The 19835-nt window shown below is 39.6% G+C and overlaps 1 protein-coding gene and 1 long non-coding RNA gene across 2 annotated transcripts in view; both read right to left on the bottom strand.

The window, feature by feature from the left end:
• LOC126213438 (uncharacterized) overlaps window positions 1–10145 on the bottom strand; it is a 175981-nt gene extending 165836 nt beyond the window's left edge. The window contains exon 1 of the mRNA XM_049941178.1: window positions 8870–10145. Within this exon, the coding sequence (XP_049797135.1) occupies window positions 8870–9491 (622 nt within the window). The 5' untranslated portion in view covers window positions 9492–10145. The remainder of the gene's footprint in view (window positions 1–8869) is intronic.
• Window positions 10146–17778: 7633 nt separating this feature from the next.
• The window catches only part of LOC126213442 (uncharacterized), a 39258-nt gene continuing 37201 nt past the window's right edge, over window positions 17779–19835 (bottom strand). Inside the window, exon 3 of the long non-coding RNA XR_007541172.1 lies at window positions 17779–19559. This is a non-coding gene — a long non-coding RNA (uncharacterized LOC126213442). The remainder of the gene's footprint in view (window positions 19560–19835) is intronic.

The following is a 19835-nucleotide window of genomic DNA, read 5'->3' as shown; positions in this document are numbered from 1 at the left end:
CACATCCATCCGCACATGCACCGACACATTATGTTTTTGTGGTGGTTGATGTATTTTCGAAGTTCATGAAGCTGTTTCCTCTTAAGAAAGCTACCAGTAAGCAAATTACTTCTAAGTTCGAAAACACATATTTTCATCAGACGGGTATTCTTAACACAATTTTATCTGACAATGGTTCTCAGTTTACATCGCAAGCTTGGAAATATTTTGTTGATCGTGCAAAAATAAGGCATGTTCTAACCTCTGTGTACCATCCATTGAGTAACCTTGCAGAAAGATATATGGGAGAAATTGGAAGACTGTTTAGAACATAGATTGGATAGATTATGCCAGTGATTTTGAGGATATTATGAACATTTTACAACATTCTTCAACAGGTTTTGAACATTTGAAATCATGTTTAATTGCAGACCAGCTAACTTTATTTCTGAGTGTGTTGAGTTTCCATCACATAAAATTCTGTCATTGCAAGCGAGAGAAGAGTGCGTCAGGGAGATGATGAAAAAGCAGGGGATAGCAGAAGGCACACACATGATGGTAAAGGCAGATTTTCTAAGTTTAAGGTAGGAGATCTTGTGCTGCTGAAAGCCAAAGAGAAATCTAAAGTGATTATATCTGAGATAAAGAAATTCTTCAATATTTATAAAGGACCATTCGAAATTTTTGAAAATCCGCATCCTAATGCATACGGACTTGTATATCCTAAATTTAAGAAGTTGTTTGGATTACGCAATATCACCAAACTGAAAGCTTATAGACATGATCCATAAGTACCTTTTTCTTCTTTCTCCTTGTAGCATATAAGATGATGTGATTTCTAAAGTTCTGCCTTATCTATTGACTGAGTTTGTCTATGCCACACTATATTTGCAGGTTCATACAACTATATAATTCTGTCACGCAATCGATTTGTGCTTCTTTTTATAATACATATACCTTGTGACTAAATTGGTAGATCCTTTTACAATTTTGAAATGTGACAATGCCATTAAATATCTAGTGATAGCCTTCTTGTTTTAGAATTCTACTAGTGTTTTACGAAGTAAATGTTACTCTGAGATATCTTTAATATATTTTTTTCATTGCTTTTAACTCTGTTTATTAATGTACCATATGTGTGAACACTTTTTAATCCATTCTGATGTGAACCCTGAATACTTATTTTTTCAAAATAGATACGCAAAACATACAGGGTGGTCGGAAATTCCAGTTACAAACTTCTAGGACATGTAGAGGGTGGTGAGTACATAACGTTTTGAATAGGAACCCGTGTCCGGAAACGTATCGTTTCCGTTCTACGACAGTTTCAATGTAGATGATTATCTCATCCACACCCACGTGAGGAATGTACTTAGGCGTGACCCAGTACAATTGTTGCAATCCATTTTAAAAGAATACTGACTCGTTCCGTTATTACTTACGCATTTGCATTACAACGTACACCTTACGGTTTGCATTAGTTGACAACAATAAGAACCCAGCATCTACAGCACCAGCTGCAAAGTACCGATGCATTACAACAGCAGCTCGATGTGGCGACCACCGACATTGTTACACACATTGCACCTCCGAAGCATGTTCTGGTACACTCTCTCCATCCCACCTGGTGTCTCTTCAGTGTCTTGTGCAGCGGCCAGAACTCATGCCAGCAGATCTTCCTCTGTCTCTACATATGTCTCATAAATTAGGCTCTTCATACCACCCCACAAGTAGTTCATAAGGTTATATCCAGCAATTGTGGCGCCACACGGTTGGACCACCACGGCCTATCCATCTTTCACCATACCGTCTGTTAAGATGTATCCGGACAGCCAGTGAAAAGTGAGGTGGTGCTCCATCATACCGAAACCACATTTCCTGACAGACATTCAAAGGCACAGCTTCCAAGAACGCGTCCATTACATGTCGTAGGAAGACTAAGTATGGACCTGTGAGCTTGGATAGAAGGAGGTATGGTCCAATCACACGACCGTTCAGAATACCTGCCCAGACGTTATTTCCAAACCTGTCTCGAAATCCCTGAACATGCACGGCATGAGGGTTTTCGTCCGCCCAGACATGGCTATTTCGAGCATTCGGAACACAACCCCTTGTGAACCTACATTCATCTGTGAAGAGAACTCGATGTGGAATCACGGGTGCGTTGATGAAACGGTGCAGGAACCGTGTGCAGAAAGCGATGCATTGTGGAAAGTCTGCTGACCCGTAGCGTGTACCCTTTGTAAGTGGTACGGATGTAATTGTTGCTCGTGCAGGACGTTCAAGACGGTACTGTGACTAACAGCCATTACACAAGCAATTGTTCACGAACTCGTTTTCAATGCGACGCAGTGCACCTTCTTCAAATTCGGGAGTGTGGTGTCACTATGGAGCACCACAGTCCTGCCTCCTCACGGTGAAGTTACCCGTTTCTCGTAGCCGTTGTGCAACTCGGGCAAACTGTTTGTGCGAGGGAGTGTTACGGTGTGGTAAACGTTCGTGATGCAGCCGACTAGCAGCTCTTCCATTACCTCTAGCTTCGCCATACACAAGGAGCAAGTCTGTGTATTCCACAAATGTGTACTGCACCACGTTTCCTCTGTCGGTGATGCACAGTTATTGACTCGGTCTCACAGCAAAGCAGACAATAAGTGACATCTGGGGATCGTTTGACATAGTACACGTCATCGTGTCTACCCTGTTGCAAACCAGGACAGGGAACTCTGAGACGTTGACAAAGTACACATCTGAAATGAAACTGTCGTAGAACGGAAACGATACGATTCTGGACACGGGTTCCTATTCAAAATGTTATGTACTCACTACCCTCTACATGTCTTAGAAGTTTGTAACGGGAATTTCCGACCACCCAGTATATCGTGTGATGTGAGGGAGCTACTCAACAGCATACTCAGTTTCAGGATCTGATGCGAATGCTAGAAGTTACCTATCTGTTGGAGCGTGTGATGAGATATCTAGGGAGAAAACTGAAAGATGTGGCTGGATCCACTCCCACACTCCTGTACGGCTGCACCCTTGTTGGTCCAGTCGACTCAAGAGACCGTAGGTGGTGGGCAAAGTACTCAAGCATCTGTCAACATCAGTCTTGGGACTGAAATTTGTAAATTGTTAGCCAAGAAATTATCCTATATGAAAAATTCTTTTATTTGTATAAATTTTGAGGAACTGTTTGTTTAGGAAAGAAGTCACTGCTATGGGCAGAGTTATTCGACATAAATGTATGTTTTTTTCAAGTAGGGGGATTACCTTCCCAATACATTATGTAACTTTAAATCTTATTTGATTTGGGTTTTTGTTGTACGATTGATGATTTGTTATGTTCAACACGGAAATGTGAAAACTTAAAAAGTTTAGGAGTATATTCTGGGCACCATGTTGTAAATAATGATCAGAATCTGATAAAAAATTAGGCACTGTTAGTTTGGTAGTCATACAATTCAATGAATTTCCGTATCTCAACACTCAGTATGTATTTTTTTTTTTAAGTTGTAAATGAATCTTCTAGGTTTCTATGTACATAGGTTAATTTGTATGAACAATTAGCAAACAGTGTGGAAGACATTTACATTTGTGATCATGAATTGTGTATAGATTGTGTAACAAGAAGTATATATTTCTGAAGTCACACACTGATTTTGGTCCTCATGCTACTAAATAATGTCATCATTCAAAGCTACTTATGGCTGATTACCTGTACTTATCCTGTGTACTGCATTATTGTATCTCACTGGAACTTGAGTTGTGTGCAAACTCGTGCTTAAATCTGTTTTGGGTACCACTGGTCATCGTGACTCTGTGTGTACTCAAGGAGAGAGTGCAACTCTTGATTGAGGCTAGATACTTTCTCTAATTATTCTTTACATATGATTGAACTTATTGATATATGATTATGAACTTTATTCATTTTGCTGTGTTCAAACATTTCTGCTGGTGTGTACCCAGTGTGGTTTTCATTACTTTCTCCTTTTGTGAGTCAACATATCCTGGTTTATGTGGGTGATTGAATTAGTGCTATACTCTTACTTATGATTGAGAAGATTCTTCTGGTCAGTACCCATTGTCGTGATTTTTTTGAGTCAGCTCACTCGTCTACACTTAGGGACTGAATATTTTCTTCTCTTATGATGATTTTGAAGGCGTGACTTTATAGACGTCTTGGGACAGAATGTTCCACAGATCTGAAAATCTGAATGCCATGTCCTCATGTATGTATAGATTACGACATGTATAGTAGATATTTTTCTTACATTTTCTGTAATATGTTATGTATCAGATACTTCTATACATCTGTATTCTGTCTTATGGCATCATTTTGTACGCTGTTTGGCAAATCTTATAGTAGGTCACATAATATTGTGAACACGTTGTTTCCACATTATGTGAGGTGGATGTTATAATGGAACATCCTCCTCTAGCATTACTTTTCATCAACAGTAGTTATCGATACCAGTTTTATTTTTTGAATTTTTGACAGGTCAGTAATATCTCAGTAGCTTTTCTGAAAACTTTCATATATTTTAAGTACAGTATTTTATATTTCAAGCTAAAATTTAAGAAAATGGATTACTTCATAAAATGTTTTAGTCTCGATGTTATAATCTATACTCTATAATATATATTAGTTCTGAATGTACAGTAATTTTTTTTTTAGAAACATTTGAAATTGTGAATTATTGGCACACTTAAAATTTCTATTATTAGTTACGCAATACTGTACTGGTTACTATGTTTATTTCTCGATTCATCTTCATCTTGTCTTCAGGTATTAGGCAGAAATTGCCTGTTACGGTACCGATCTCTGCCATGGTCTATTTCTGGATTCATTTATGAAATAATAATTGAAAGTAAAAATGTAATAGAAACTAGTAGAAATTCATTTGTTAAGAAAAAATGTAAACCCTTTGGAAGAGTGTGAGAGTCTTAAGCATGCCTCTGATGTGACTGGATATTTTTGTATTTTGTGCAAACAATGTAAATTTGGCTTTGATAATGTGAAAAATCAAAAGACTCTACTATATATTAAAATGTAAGAAAATAGATTTACATAAAAACAAAAATTCTGCAACACCAATTTTCAAATTTATTTAGATCATTTCAACTGTGAGGACATTTTAACTATCAAGAATCACATCCCTAGATAAGAAGAACTGGAGCTAACTCTACATTAACAAGCTAAGTAAACTAGAAAGTTTATTGTAATCTTCGCTCCTCTCAAATCTTCATAAAAAACTAATGTGGACAATAGATGGAATTAGGAAGGAGGGGGGATATTACAATAGCAAGTAGAAGAGAAAGTGCACCAACTCCCCTAGTTCACTGGTTTTGCCACAAGCTGTCAGTTGCTGTAACCCACAGAAGTACATTACTATGGCAAACACAACACATGAACTTATTCATTCATGACATTTGTATACTGAAATTAGAATTGTGTGGGCTTAAATAACATCAGCTGTCAACTAGTTTAGATAGTTCCTGAGCAGTCTCACAAGTTGTTGTAGACTTCAGCTACTTACAAATTTGTTTAATGCCCACGAAAAACCGGCATTTCATATAATGAAGAATCAGTTTAGGAACGATGTCCATCACATGATCTTAGCAGCACACAATACTGGATAATTCAACCCTTCTGTGTATCTAACTGTTTAGACATAAATAGACGTTTTACTTGCTGCAAAGATATTTTGGTAAACTGAGGAACAAATGAGTAACCACTTATGGTTTTAGAGACCACCTTTGTCTTAAACTTTCACATTTTTTGACATCAATGATAAGTCTGCTTTTGTAATATGTTCCACACCGATATTAGAACAGCTGAGTCAAATTTGTGTCTTTCCAAGAAATTGCTTTCACCCATTTTGAAATTTCTACTTCATTTTTTTTTTTTTTTTTTTGATGCCTCAAAAATGTTTACCTTTACCTTCCTGTAGCCAGATATGCAAGCTGGAAAAAACACATTAGCCTTTTTGTTCTTTCTTTCTTTTCTAAATATGAGTAACTATAACACACCACCACTTTATTACTGCAGCCTTCAACTCTTTGATGTTCACTCACAATACCGTAAACAAATTCATTAAACAAGAATGGGCGATAACACAACTTATGATAAAGCAAAAGCACTTCGACTCTAGCCTTGAGCATCAGTCTGCTTGTAGTTTGCCAGCACACCACCTATCCTATGCTACATGTGTTAACATACAGGGAGCCAGAACACACTCTTCTACTTGGAAAACTAGTAGTTTCATCTATGATGTTTGTGTTTATTCTCTGCACAAATTTATGTTGCCTTTCTTACACGAGTCTTTATCTAGAACATCCATTAATTTATTAAGAAAGTGTCAAGATTCCCAGTCATGTGGACAAAATGATGTCATATCTTGAAGTGTGTCTTTACTACCTGTTCCAAGGTTGCACCTTTATTTAAACTGTACTCCATTTCCTACATAAATGTGTGATCCTCCACCCATCGAATACTCTAGGCAAGGGGAAGTTTTTGTTGATTTATCCTGAAAAACAACTTCAACCACCCACAAAAGGTGTTTCACCATGTGGCCTAAATTTCTACAAATTAAGTTACCACTCTTCTCTTTAATCATGCTGAGGTGGAGGTGATGTTTAGTGAAACACCATCTATTGATAGTCTCACCTGGTACAAGAGCAGCATGCATTAAGTCAGCTGCCATTTACAACCAATCACATTCCATTACATTTAAAGAATAAAGAAGCATATGTCCTAAAACTTCAACAGTACGTGTTACTTGGCACACTGTTTTAACGGTCTGTTAGAGCATAACGAAAAGTTTTTCCATTATTTCTACATTTTGTTTTCAACTTGTTTTCTGAAATTTTTTGCACTTTAATAACAAAGTATTCAGAAACTATGTGAGCCACCACAATACATTGTAAAATCACAAAGAAACAGAATGGTTGGCCTAAATTATCTTCAGAGACAAAATTCCATTACTGCCAATACACATGTTTAGTAGTGAAAACAATCTCAGCTTTTGAGACCTACAACATACCAAGCTAGAACCTTTCTATCTGCTGTTATACTATCAATTATTATGTTATCTGTCTTTTATATTTTAAATCTCTGACTAAATAGAGTGTTTATTACATATACTCAAAGACGTCCACAATACTGTATGTGGAATAGTCTACTTAACATATTGTCTGACAATACATGTACTAAAAAAGAGAGGTGTGTGTGTGTGTGTGTGTGTGTGTGTGTGTGTGTGTTTGGATGGGGGCGTGTTTGACTAATGTTGAAGGCCAATGGCTGAAAGCTTTAATTGTGAAGAGTCTTTTGTTGTGCCTCTGCTACTCAACATCTCCGCTATATAATATTGAAAGAGTAGTTTTGAAAGCTAAAAACAGTGGTTTCACTTTTAGACAGGTTTATCGGCAATGCTGGAATTTACCCTTAAAAAATGCTGGTTGGGTACTGCAGTTTACAGTTTTGTCAAGTGAATTTTCATTTGGTATAATATTAGGATGCAGCATCAGAACAATATTTTTGCACTTACCTATAGTTATAAGTAAACCTTTTTCTACATCTGCTGGTCTGATTTGTCTTGACCTTTTAGTCTTTTGCTGTATTTAACTGTATGCCAGTAAACACTGTATTGTAGACATCAGCTTTGCTAAGCAGTGAAATTAGGAATAAATGACAGTTTTGATATGTAAAGCAAATTCATGCTCATTTCTAATTATACTAGTTCCTGTAGTGGTGCAATGCCTTGCAGTTGGGCTAAAAAGATGTTTTGTTTGATAACAAGCAAACAACATGTTCAGATAAGTGGATGCATGCTTCAGCTTTTCTGTTCCTTTACTTCAACAATTCACCAGTCCTTTCTAGTACCTCAAACAGCATTTCATGTTTAAGAAAGAACACACAGTAATACATGGTTTTATTTCACCTTTGCTATTTATTCAAAAAATTATAATTTTATTTTGCATAAAAATTGAAAATTAAGTATTCTGAATCAGAAAAATGTTTAAATAATGAAAATACATACAAAAAATACAACTAACACAGTATGAATATTTAAGCTACTTGCTTTACAATATTCTCTGAACATTGAAGACAATATTAAATGCTGGCACTGTGGATAATGACTATGTTTACGCACGTCACTATGTGGGCAAAATGTGACATACCTGCTTAAACTAACTTCTTTCATTAAACTACACAAACTAGTAAAAACAGTTACAAAAGCAAATTTTTCTGATGAATATGATCAAAACATGTTATTAACCTGTTTTTGCAATTAAGAGCTAATGGGCAGGCCTGTTCGTAAGTATTCATCACCGGGCACCCAAGTGTAACAATTTAAACAAAAAAAATTCCAAAATGAGTGACAGTATTCTCATAGAATATTTCTAAGCATAAACAAAATTCATGAGCTCACGAAAATTTAAGAGCAAGTCCAGCACGAGACAGTGCACAGCAACTTAATACTAAAATTATTTCAATATTATTCAACAACTGTCCCCAGAAGTTGGAATGTTAGATGCTACAAACAAGAGACATTGTGCACAAATACCAATCAAGAGTTACTACAGATGGGGATTATCTACCAGTTGATCCTGTCAGAACCTGAGCGCCTCGAGTAATAAGAATTGCCAGAGTTCGCATAAGATGACCTTGACCGCTGGGGAGGAAAATCTGAACCTGAAATTCTGTCTTCCTGGATACGTGGGACACGAGAAAATGTATTGTCAAATTCTCTGTACTGCTGGGAATCCCACATTCTTGATCTACGTTCACCAGAGTTCAGAGGATCTCGTTCCACATATCTATCTTCTCTGGATTGCAAACTGGGTATCAGCGGACGCAGAAAATTGTGAGTTGTGAACTTTGGCCCCACAGGTTTATGCGGTGTGTAATTCACGGAGGGCCGTGGCAGATTCTGGAGCTGCAGGTCACTTCGCTTTGCCGCTCCACCCTGTTGCTCCATCCATTCCGACATCGGCACAAATTTAGTTCTACCAAAGCCGAGGAATAATTTATAATTGTGTTTCTTCAGATGGTCAGAAGATTTGTCGTCTACCCAAACAGCCAACCTTGCCTTTCTGTCTGACTCTGGCACTCTCCTGAGTACTTTCCACTCTGTGGTGGAGATGTCTTTATTTTGCTTCTGAAGCAAATCCAGAATCTGCTGGCTGCTTTTCTTCATCTCCTTCATCACCCACAGTACGTACTTGGTACCCGTCAATGTGGTTTCTGCCTGTCCGACAGCCAGCCTGGCCCCTGGCCACGGAACAAGTTTGTTCACCTTCTTCTGCAGCCACGATTTTGTCTCTTTGTTGACACAAGTGAACACCAAGCCCCCATTCTCGTACTGTGTCGCAGAAAACTGGATAGGTTCCTCCTGGTCGGATGGGTTGATGCTCTCCACTAGGGCAGCCTCCACCACCTCAGCCTGTTTCTCCGTCATCTTATTATCTGGAAAACCCTGCAGTACAACAGCCAGCCTCATCGAGCGAAACATTTCCTTCTTCGCTTCCACTTCTCGATCCGACAAACACGTTCCGTTTGCGTCAACCTCTTTGTCGCCATTAGTTTTTAATTTTTTACCAGCCACATTTATTTTATCAGTGTTGTGGACTACTTCCTCCAGTTTCCTTTTATTTGTAAGGGGGACAATTTTATCTGCGAGGTTCGAGCTCTCCTCCTCTGCAGCACTGTCACCCTTTTCCCCAACTGCTGTTTCAGAGCTGTTTTTGGAAGTATCAGTTTCCCCAGCACCAAGTACGGCAGCTGAAGTTCCTCCTGTTGCGAGTTTAGAACTATCTCCCTCTGCAACTGAGCCTTTATCATCTACGTGGCCCGGGGTCACCTCACCTAGAGGTCCCCTCGCACCAAGTTCGCGTTCTGTCTGTTCTGACTCCCGGGTCACCTCACAGTGAGGTCCCCCAGAATTCTCGGCATCTGCTCGCTCGGAGCTAATTTCAGATTTTTTCTCTATGATCCCACGAGACGCTGAGGAAAGTGTGGACCACCCGAGCAGAGCCCCGCATGCCCGGGCTAGGCTGGATACTCTGGGAGGGCGCCCGGTATCCCAGAGGCCCCGTTCGAGGCACAGCTCCCCTGTGCCACGCACCCCTCGGCACGGGTCGCACCACACCTTGGGTTGGGGGGCAGTTTAACGTCGTGCCCAGGACGACACCTCTACCGATGTGTCTACTTTAAATTTTGAAAAATTCCTCACAATCTGCATAATTTGAAGAGTGGTATCTTTAACTGAAACCCCCCATAGACAACCACAACTGCACACAGAACTAAAAAAGGGAAACAAATGGAAGTCCACAACTGCACTTTTCCTAACTAATTGGTAAAACTGTCCTCATCTCAGTCCTGTGGTAGGTTTTGTATGCCACATACTAAGCATGGCCCAGTCAGACAGTATGGCCATGCCTTCCTCTGATCTTTGAAATAATTTATCCAAGCAGTTCTAGAACTGCAGATCAATGTGAACTCTGGCATTTTTCACAGTAACAAAACACTGCCACTGGTGAAAGAGGTGACAAAAGATCCTCGAAATAACCATCTGTCCTACTTGACAGAGCAGATTAGCCTCCAAACTCCACGTTCTGTGATCAGTCGTGGACACTCAACCCCTTCGCGCCTAGTAGTAATTCCACTATCCTCTTACATCATTCTGTAGATGCTCATGACAGTATTATATGAACGGTCGACCAGCTTCGCCATTTTTGAGAAACTTGTTCACGGGCTCTGTGTAATAATAATAATAATAATCTGCCCTTCATCAAAGTTGCTTATCTCAACAGATTTCCCCCATTGCAGCCCATATCTTTACTAGGGTGATCCCCTGTCCATGTCTGCCCCACTTACATACTTTTGTTACCAAGCCACGTGCCCGCAACACCTCCAGGTAGCATCCAATGTCGTGGTGGGCAGCAGCGATAATTTTATCGGTGTAATTGCAGCTCAAATTTGTGAACTTAGCGAGCAGCAGATCTAATATTGCTAAAAAGGTGAGTAAATTTGAGAAACTTTAAAACTTGCTTGGTTGAATATTAAGCATAGGACCTGGTCGTCATGTAAAGCCATGGTGGGAAACACACCTAACCCTTGGCATAAACCACAAGCTAAGGCCAGTATTACACTTTGTCAAATCTTGTCTGTCATCAAATTTGATGAAATCTAGAGCCTCGCTGTAGATTTGATCATAAACGTCTCTTGTCTTCAGTTCAGTGCAATGTGACGTTACCACGTGGAGCACTAGCATCGCTGCAGCGTTCTGTCATCTGTAGTGTGTTTATAGACATGGCCAGTAAATACAATTGGCGTACCGTCGACTGCAAAATTAATAGAGACATGTGAAGCTGATGAGGCATTTTACTCCATGAGGCTCCCTGAATACAAAAATAAAGAAGACTGGAGAGCTATAAAAATATTGCGGAGGTCATTAGCTGTGAGATACGGCCTGGTTGCAAAGCAGCAGACATTAAGAAGAAAATTAATGGCCTCTGCACAAGCTACTCCCACCAGACAGTGCTCACATTGAGCAAATGAGCCAAGTTATTAGATTTGTTGAGTTGTCAGATGTCAAGTTAAAGAAAGTTTCATTGACTTCATCGACACTAATGAAAAAACAGGTGAAGGCATTTGAGTGGACATTCTTAAAAAAACTTAAAGATGGGCTGAGTATTGATAATTGCCGAGGTCAGGATTATGATAATGGCAGCAATATGGATGGAAAATATAGCGATGTGCAAGTTCAGATCCTCAAGCAAAATGATATTGCTCGGGTTGCACCATGTGTTGCACATAGCTTAAACCTTATCGGATCGCATGCTGCCACTGTTTCACCTCTAATGATTACTTTTTTGGAACAGTTCAAAAGATATTTACTATCTTCAGTGGCTCTACAGGAAGGTGGAAAGCTGTGTTAAGTAACTTCGACATTACGCTGAAGGCTCATTGTGACACTAGGTGGTCAACCAAACGAAGAGCAGTCACTGCTTTAAAAATAACACTGAACGAACTGTATGCAAGCCTGGAGGAAATGGCTGATATTAACAAAGACAAATCGAACCTGGAAACATCAGTGGGGGCTCAAGGACTCATGAAGCAAATCGACTTGAAATTCCTATGTCTTTTGCTTCTGTGGGAAAGGATTCTAGTCTCAACTGATAAAATCAGCAAGTCACTTTAGAAAGAGAGAGTTGCAGTCGACAAGGCTAGCAAAATGATAAAGGGATTGTCAAATACGAGTCAGGAAATCCGAGATGACGGTATTGGTCCAGCAATCAACTATGCAACAAAGCAAGCGCAAAAAAATTGGTATCGATGATAATTCTTCTGGGGGAGAAAAAAAAAACAGATATATATATATATATATATATATATATATATATATATATATATATATATATATATATATATATATATATATATATATATATATATATATATATATATATATATATATATATATATATATATATATATATGCAAAGAGGTTGAGCAGAGATGTCAGTCGAGGCGGAAGTACAGAGGCAAAGATGATGTTGAATGACAGGAGAGGTACGAGGGGTGGCAACTTGAAATTAGCGGAGGTTGAGGCCTGGTGGGTAACGGGAAGAGAGAATATATTGAAGGGCAAGTTCCAATCTCCGAAGTTCTGACAGGTTGGTGTCAGTGGAAAGTATCCAGATAACCCGGACGGTGTAACACTGTGCCCAGATGTGCTGGCCATGCACCAAGGCATGTTTAGCCACAGGGTGATCCTCATTACCAACAAACACTGTCTGCCTGTGTCCGTTCATGCGAATGGACAGTTTGTTGCTTGTCATTCCCACATAGAAAGCTTCACAGTGTAGGCAGGTCAGTTGGTAAATCACGTGGGTGCTTTCACACGTGGCTCTGCCTTTGATCGTGTACACCTTCCGGGTTACAGGACTGGAGTAGGTGGTGGTGGGAAGGTGCACGGGACAGGTTTTACACCGGGGGCGGTTACAAGGGTAGGAGCAAGAGGGTAGGGAAGGTGGTTTGGGGATTTCATAGGGATGAACCGAGAGGTTACAAAGGTTAGGTGGATGGCGGAAAGACACTCTTGGTGGAGTGGGGAGGATTTCGTGAAGGATGGATCTCATTTCAGGGCAGGATTTGAGGAAGTTGTATCCCTGCTGGAGAGCCACATTCAGAGTCTGGTCCAGTCCCAGAAAGTATCCTGTCACAAGTGGGGCACTTTTGGGGTTCTTGTGTGGGAGGTTCTGAGTTTGAGGGGATGAGGAAGTGCCTCTGGTTATTTGCTTCTGTACCAGGTCGGGAGGGTAGTGGTGGGATGCGAAAGCTGTTTTCAGGTTGTTGGTGTAATGGTTCAGGGATTCGGGACTGGAGCAGATTCGTTTGCCACGAAGACCTAAGCTGTAGGGAAGGGACTGTTTGATATGGAATGGGTGGCAGCTGTCAATGGAGGTACTGTTGCTTGTTGGAGGGTTTGATGAGGACGGATGTGCGAAGCTGGCCACTGGACAGATGGAGGTTAACGTCGAGGAAAGTGGCATGGGATTTGGAGTAGGACCAGGTGAATCTGATGGAACCAAAGGAGTTTAGGTTGGAGAGGAAATTCTGGAGTTGTTCTTCACTCTGAGTCCAGATCATAGAGATGTCAATAAATCTGTACCAAACTTTGGGTTGGCAGACTTGGGTAACCAAGAAGGCTTTCTCTAAGCGACCCATAAATAGGTTGGCGTACGAGGGGGTGAAGCAAACCAAGCGCTGTATCATATGTGAGATACAGAGGCGAGTGAGTGCGCTGGGACTTACCCCAGTTCACTGCTAGTGGCGCCACGTCACCTTAACGCGTCTGCATGTAGCACTCAAGTACTGCACTACAATTTAGTATGAAATCAAAATTTATGTTTGAAACTTTGTTAAATAATAGTTTAGTGTAATAATGTTTCAAATACCAAGTCTCTATGTTCTAAACTTAATAGTTTACGGAAAAATGCTGTTTTAAGAGAAAAATCAGAGACGCTAAATAATGACGCCAGGAAGCCAGAATTTGGTCAGAATGTGCAGTTAGAAGTTATAAATAAGTTATGCTGGTTTCCAAAACCATAAAACAAAAATTAACGCCAGAATCCACGATTTTCGGAAAAATAAGAGGTGCTAAATAATGGAAAATTTGTTTTATGCTTCAGTACACCCCAAACACCATGATCCAGATTTTTGGCGAAAAATGCCAGTAACGAACTTCTCGTTCAGTTTTTCCGCACTTGAAGGCAAAGTTATTAACATTTCCTAGCCAAGACGCAGAAGGAAGGTCGAAGGCACAGTATACTGATCTTTTCAGTTGTCAGTGCGATATTTCGAGTAAAATAAACTTCTCTGGTGTTTATTCACCGAGTATTTCGTGGCAGCATGGCGTCGTCAAGTAAGAAGTTGTTGTTCAATATGAGTTATTTAGGCAACAATATGATAAGTAGTGAAAGTGAAGATGAATTTGCAGGATTTGCAGAAAGTGAATCGGATTGTGAGATTTCCAGTGGAGAAGAGGACTCTCCGTTTTCTTCTTGAAGTGACGATTGTGCGTCAGCAAATGACGACGACAACCAAACAACGGAATTACAGTGCAAATACTTTTGTTGAAATAATGGATAAGGCATCAGATAATCTGTCCCCTCGAAGCTTTGTGTATGCAGAACTACCAGGCCCTAAACATATACCAGCAAACGCCACACCAATTGATTTTTGCAGTTTGTTCTTTTTGCAGCAGCTTCTTACAATTATGGTGACAGACTACCAGATACGCTTGTCAGGCGATTCAGTCAACGCGTTTACCGCCAAATTCGAGAATCAAATGGTGGCAACCAACAACTGTAGCAGAAATGAGGGCTTTTATAGCAGTGATTTTGAATATGGGACTGATAGACGATATTTAGTTATTGGTCAACTGATGCAAACCTGTCGACACTGTGGTTTTCGCAAATGTTTTCACGTAACAGGTTTCACTTGTTGCTGCAGTTCTTACATTTTGTAGACAATTCAAATGTTCACCCTCCTGGTCACCCATTATATGATCCAAAAGCCAAATTTCAAGTGTTGGTGGATATTGCCAACAATGTTTTCCGTCGCTACTACACTCCACACCAGCAACTGACTGCTGATGAAAGTCTTGTTGGGACAAAGGCGCACTCACAACTAATCCAGTACCTCCCCAACAAACATCACAGGTGGGGAGTCAAATTTTGGATGCTATGTGATTCAGTAGTAAATTACTGCCTAGGGTTTTATGCATACCGTGGTGCAAAAAGTGATGACAAAAACGAAATAAAAGAGAATGGCCTGGGACATGTAGTCATCATGAAACTACTAGCTCTTGGGAGCTACATGCAAAAAGGTTACCTTGTGTTTTGTGATAACTTTTTTACATCTATTCCTCTGGCAGAAAAGCTGTATTCAGTCGGCACTTATCTAACGGGAACAATTACAAGAAACAGAAAATTCCTGCCATGTGGTCTTCTGTCGAATTATGCTGTAGGTCAGCTAAAGTTTTTCAGGAAATGTTTTATACTTCTATGTGGCTTCAGACAGAAGAAATCTGAGAGAAATCCAGTCCTTGTGAGTACAACATCCTCTGCTACATCATCAGAAAAGACAATTCGTAATAGACTGCCGGTCAAGAAACCAGATGTGATTTTTGAATATAAGCATATGGGTGGCATTGACTCATCTGATATGATGGCATACCGCTATTTAGATGAGAGGAGGACCGTCAAGATGTGGAAGAAGGCAGTGTTCAGCATAACTGCCAAGATGTTGCTGAATGCATATGTTTTGTATAAGGAAAGCCTAAACCCCAATGACAAACCATTGATACAGCTGAAGTTCAAAAGCATAGTAATTTGCAAACTCACTCACTAGTTGTCATAACTGCAGCCTCACATATGACAATGATTTATGACTGAAGAACTGAGAGAACACGTTCAGAGCAAAACAATTTTTTTTTGTAATGTTATGTTCTTTGTTTTTTCCGTAGTGTAATAAAAATTTTTGTATTCCTTTATGATGTTTTTGTTAAGGAAACTACAGAGATTCCATATATATACCTGAAATTTTTAGTATATCATCATTTGATGGGTCTCAGAGTAAATTGAAATCAAAGTTTTATTTTTTTCGATAAACCCCATCATGAAAATAATTTTTTTCTCTGAAAATATGTTCTTTGACAATATGTATTGCACATTTAACTGTAGCCAGCAGCATTCCCTAAAAATTAAAAAAAAATACTTTCCTTTATGCATTAGTTTAGATTTTATTGCAAGTATGGCAGAGGTCTGCATTTTACTGCAAAATCACATGGCACTTTTAACATGATCTTTTGAGAAAACGTCTGGCACTAAAAGGGTTAAGACTTGTAACATAAATAGCAACTGATAAGTCTTAGCAAAGGTATGGTTCAGAGGTAACAATCTACCTTTAGTTCCACTAAATACATTCTATTAAGCAAAGTTTTCATTCTAGCGAGCTGAAACTTTCTACGTGCTTTCAAACTGCATATCTGCAAAAATTAAGAAGTTTCTGAAGTAATTGGTATTATGTGCCCGAGATAGCGGTCATTTGTAGACTGCCGCCATATGCAAATAGAGACAACAGATGTTTTCTCGGTAGTCCGCAACGGCACCTTATAAATACAGCCCCTGAAGCAGTAGGAAGGTTCAATTCGCTCTCAGACACTGTGAGGTCCACGCCAGTTAAACATTGGTCGCACTCTGCCTCTGATGATGTCAGAGCCGAGCTGTGACAAGTGTGTATTTGGCAGTGAAAACGGATAGTGAACTCGCAAAGACTGTACGCCGTCCTGGATCGTTTAGAATTCGATAAAATAACTATTAGTGTGCCGTCAGTGTGAAATTCAATTCCGCGTGGCAAGTGGTAAATTTATTTTCACTTTTATGGCGAGCATTAATTTTTGAACATTTATTGCGAACTTTCAAGTGAAACAATCTGGTAGGAAGTTACCGTAGAGGTCTCCTCGGAACTGCTTAAGGTGCTGTTAGATTAGACTTTTTCAATTGAACATAAAGCAATTTTAAGTGTTGTTTGTGAGAAACTTTAAATCTTGATTGGAACTTTAAACTTTTACTGAACTCATAGTCCTGATCCCGCAAAGAAATGGGAAATAGACACTTTTCTTTCAGTGAGCTGGACTGGAATCTGGCCGTGCAGACTGGAAACTAAGGTCAGTATGTTTCCCTTCGCTTTCTGGCTGACCACCAAATTAGTTGCCAGGCTCATGTGATTAAAGATGGCATCAAAACTTTTAAACCAGTGAAGTAGCTTACTCGTTGCCCCACACACTTCCGATCCCTGCAAAGAGCTATCAACTAGCAACATTTGGGTGAAAATTTTGTTTTCATATGTTTTAATTTGTAAATTAGATTCTGTTTACAATACGTATGCCTGGAGACAAAGCAGGAAAAAATCGTTTGAAGTATTGTACTTTAATTTTCGAAAATATGAGAAGTTTTGTGAATGCATATTAAAAATTCTTTAGGCCTGTCCATTTGCAAACACTGCCATCAGAATGTTCTCCACACACTAAAATGTTCCAATAAAAATTTCTGCAATAGCGCAGAAATGTGCCAGCAACATAAATATTTCAAGTTTCTTGGATTGGCCATTTCCTGCAACATCTGAATCCATTACGAGACCACAAGATATGAAATGATTTAGTGAAATGCAGAAATTTTGATTCCCAACATGTCAATGACATGCAAAAGAATGGAAAAGTGCAATTCAACAGTTGAAGGAAATGAGCCACTTCTAATTTTCTTTTTACATTAAAATTTATATGTAAACACTAAACCTAAAATCAACATTGGTAAGCCAACATATCAGGACACACAGCAACAATGGCATGTTAACACAAGCAAGATGCACTTGGGTAACTAAATACATTAATTTTCAGTATGCAAAAGGCATTTTAACTGAAACAAATATTTTTTGCTGGTTCAAAGGAAAGTAATTTATATTAAAAACATCAAATACTTCTGCATCTTCTATGAACATTGCTGGACCTGTTCCATAATGGGACATGAAAGGAGGGACCTGAATCCACATTCCTTTCATTTATCATCTCTAATTAATATCAGCATTTCCTTCAATGAAACCTGACAGTTTCACATTGTAAATAGTCTGCAAACACCTCAATAACTACAAGGCCCGTCTAAAAAGTATCTGACCTTCAGCCAGAAAAAATATTTCGAACACCTGACGGGGTTGGGACCCTAATCCCCTTCAAAGTAGGCCCCTTGTGCTTGCACACACTTGGTCATCGATCCTTTCACTGCCAGAAACACCTCTGGAAGTCTTTTGGAATGGTGTTCAGCTCCATCGTCGTGTTCCACTGTATCTCTTCTTTACTCTCAAATGGGATCCTTTCCGTGGTGTCTTCAATTTTGGAAACAACCACAAGTCACAAGGAGCCATGTCTTGAGAGTGGGGAGGTTGGCGAACCGGCTTTAATTCCACATTTGGCCGAGAAATTTTGGATCTAATAGGATGAATGTGCGGGGGGTATTGTGATACAGTTGCCAGTTTTTCACAGTCCATGTTGGACTTTTGCGCTGAATGCGCCATGGAGTCACCGGAAAACATATTGATAGTACTCCTTTGTCACTGTTTGTCCTTCCCGTGTGTATTCGTAATGCTGACTGTCTTCTTCGAAGTCTGTGGAATTGTGCATCACCTTGATTTTGCTTTGCACCTGCCACACTTTCTTCAGCCTTGGAGACTCAGGATGCTTCCATTGTGATGATTGTCTTGTTTCTGGGTCATACCCGTACACCCATAACTCATCTCCAGTTATCACAGTGCTCAGAAAGCCAGGATCAGTGTAGGTGGTGTCCAGAAGATACTGCGCAACGTCAAAAAGGAGGTCGTTTTGTTCAGGCGACAACAACTTGGGCAAGAATTTCGCAGCTACTCTGTGCATATTCAAATCATCCAAAATTGCATGTGCAGAATCTTTACTCACTCCAACCTCTCGGGCAATCTCCCACACGGTCAAATGATTATGTGCCCTCACCAAATTTTGCACCCTTTCAACAGCTGCACTCCAAGCATTTTGGGGCCTGTCGGAATGATGGTCACTCTCCGCTGATGTGAAGCCATTTTTGAATTGGTTGAACCACTCCTTAATTTGTGTTACATCCATCGCATCTTCTCCGAATACCTGCTGAATCTTACAAATTGTTTCGCGTTGAGAATCACCAAGCTTTTGTCAAAACTGAAGCAGTATCTTTGCTCAAATCAAACGTCTGATACTTTTAGACAGACCTCTTACAATTTTTACCTGCTTCAACACACTCATTCTTCAAAGTGAAAGTGTGAATGGCCACGACAATAGTTGCAATGGACAGTGACTTGCCAGCGTGCATTGTGCAGTGTAGAGCTTCCTGCAGCACATCTTCACCTTCTGCTAATACCGAGGGCAAGAGCTTCTCACGACTGCAAGCCGCGCCAATTCCAGAAATGAGTGTTGTACCACGAGACACAGTAAAGACCACTTCCAGTTCTCAACCTGTAAGATCAAATGAAACAAAACACGGAATATTGTTATCTGTTCTCAACCTCTGATACACAGGTGCAATAAAATGTAAAAAATGAGCAAATTCATATGCAATGATGTACATCATTAGCATGTGTTACACCATGACAGTGAACTTACACAAATAAGTACATTAATCAGAAAAAACATGACAATTAGCCCAGTCAACAAAGTCCATAAAGGTCGACTAGAAAAAAAAAAATTTAGTCATCAATTTTTGCACAGTGCTGTAGCTATCTCCAGCTAAGA

This window comes from Schistocerca nitens, chromosome 11 (genome assembly GCF_023898315.1).
Source record: "Schistocerca nitens isolate TAMUIC-IGC-003100 chromosome 11, iqSchNite1.1, whole genome shotgun sequence".
Lineage (NCBI taxonomy): Eukaryota > Metazoa > Arthropoda > Insecta > Orthoptera > Acrididae > Schistocerca > Schistocerca nitens.
Note: the sequence above shows the minus strand (reverse complement) of the source record. Positions and strands in the feature narration are given on the sequence as shown.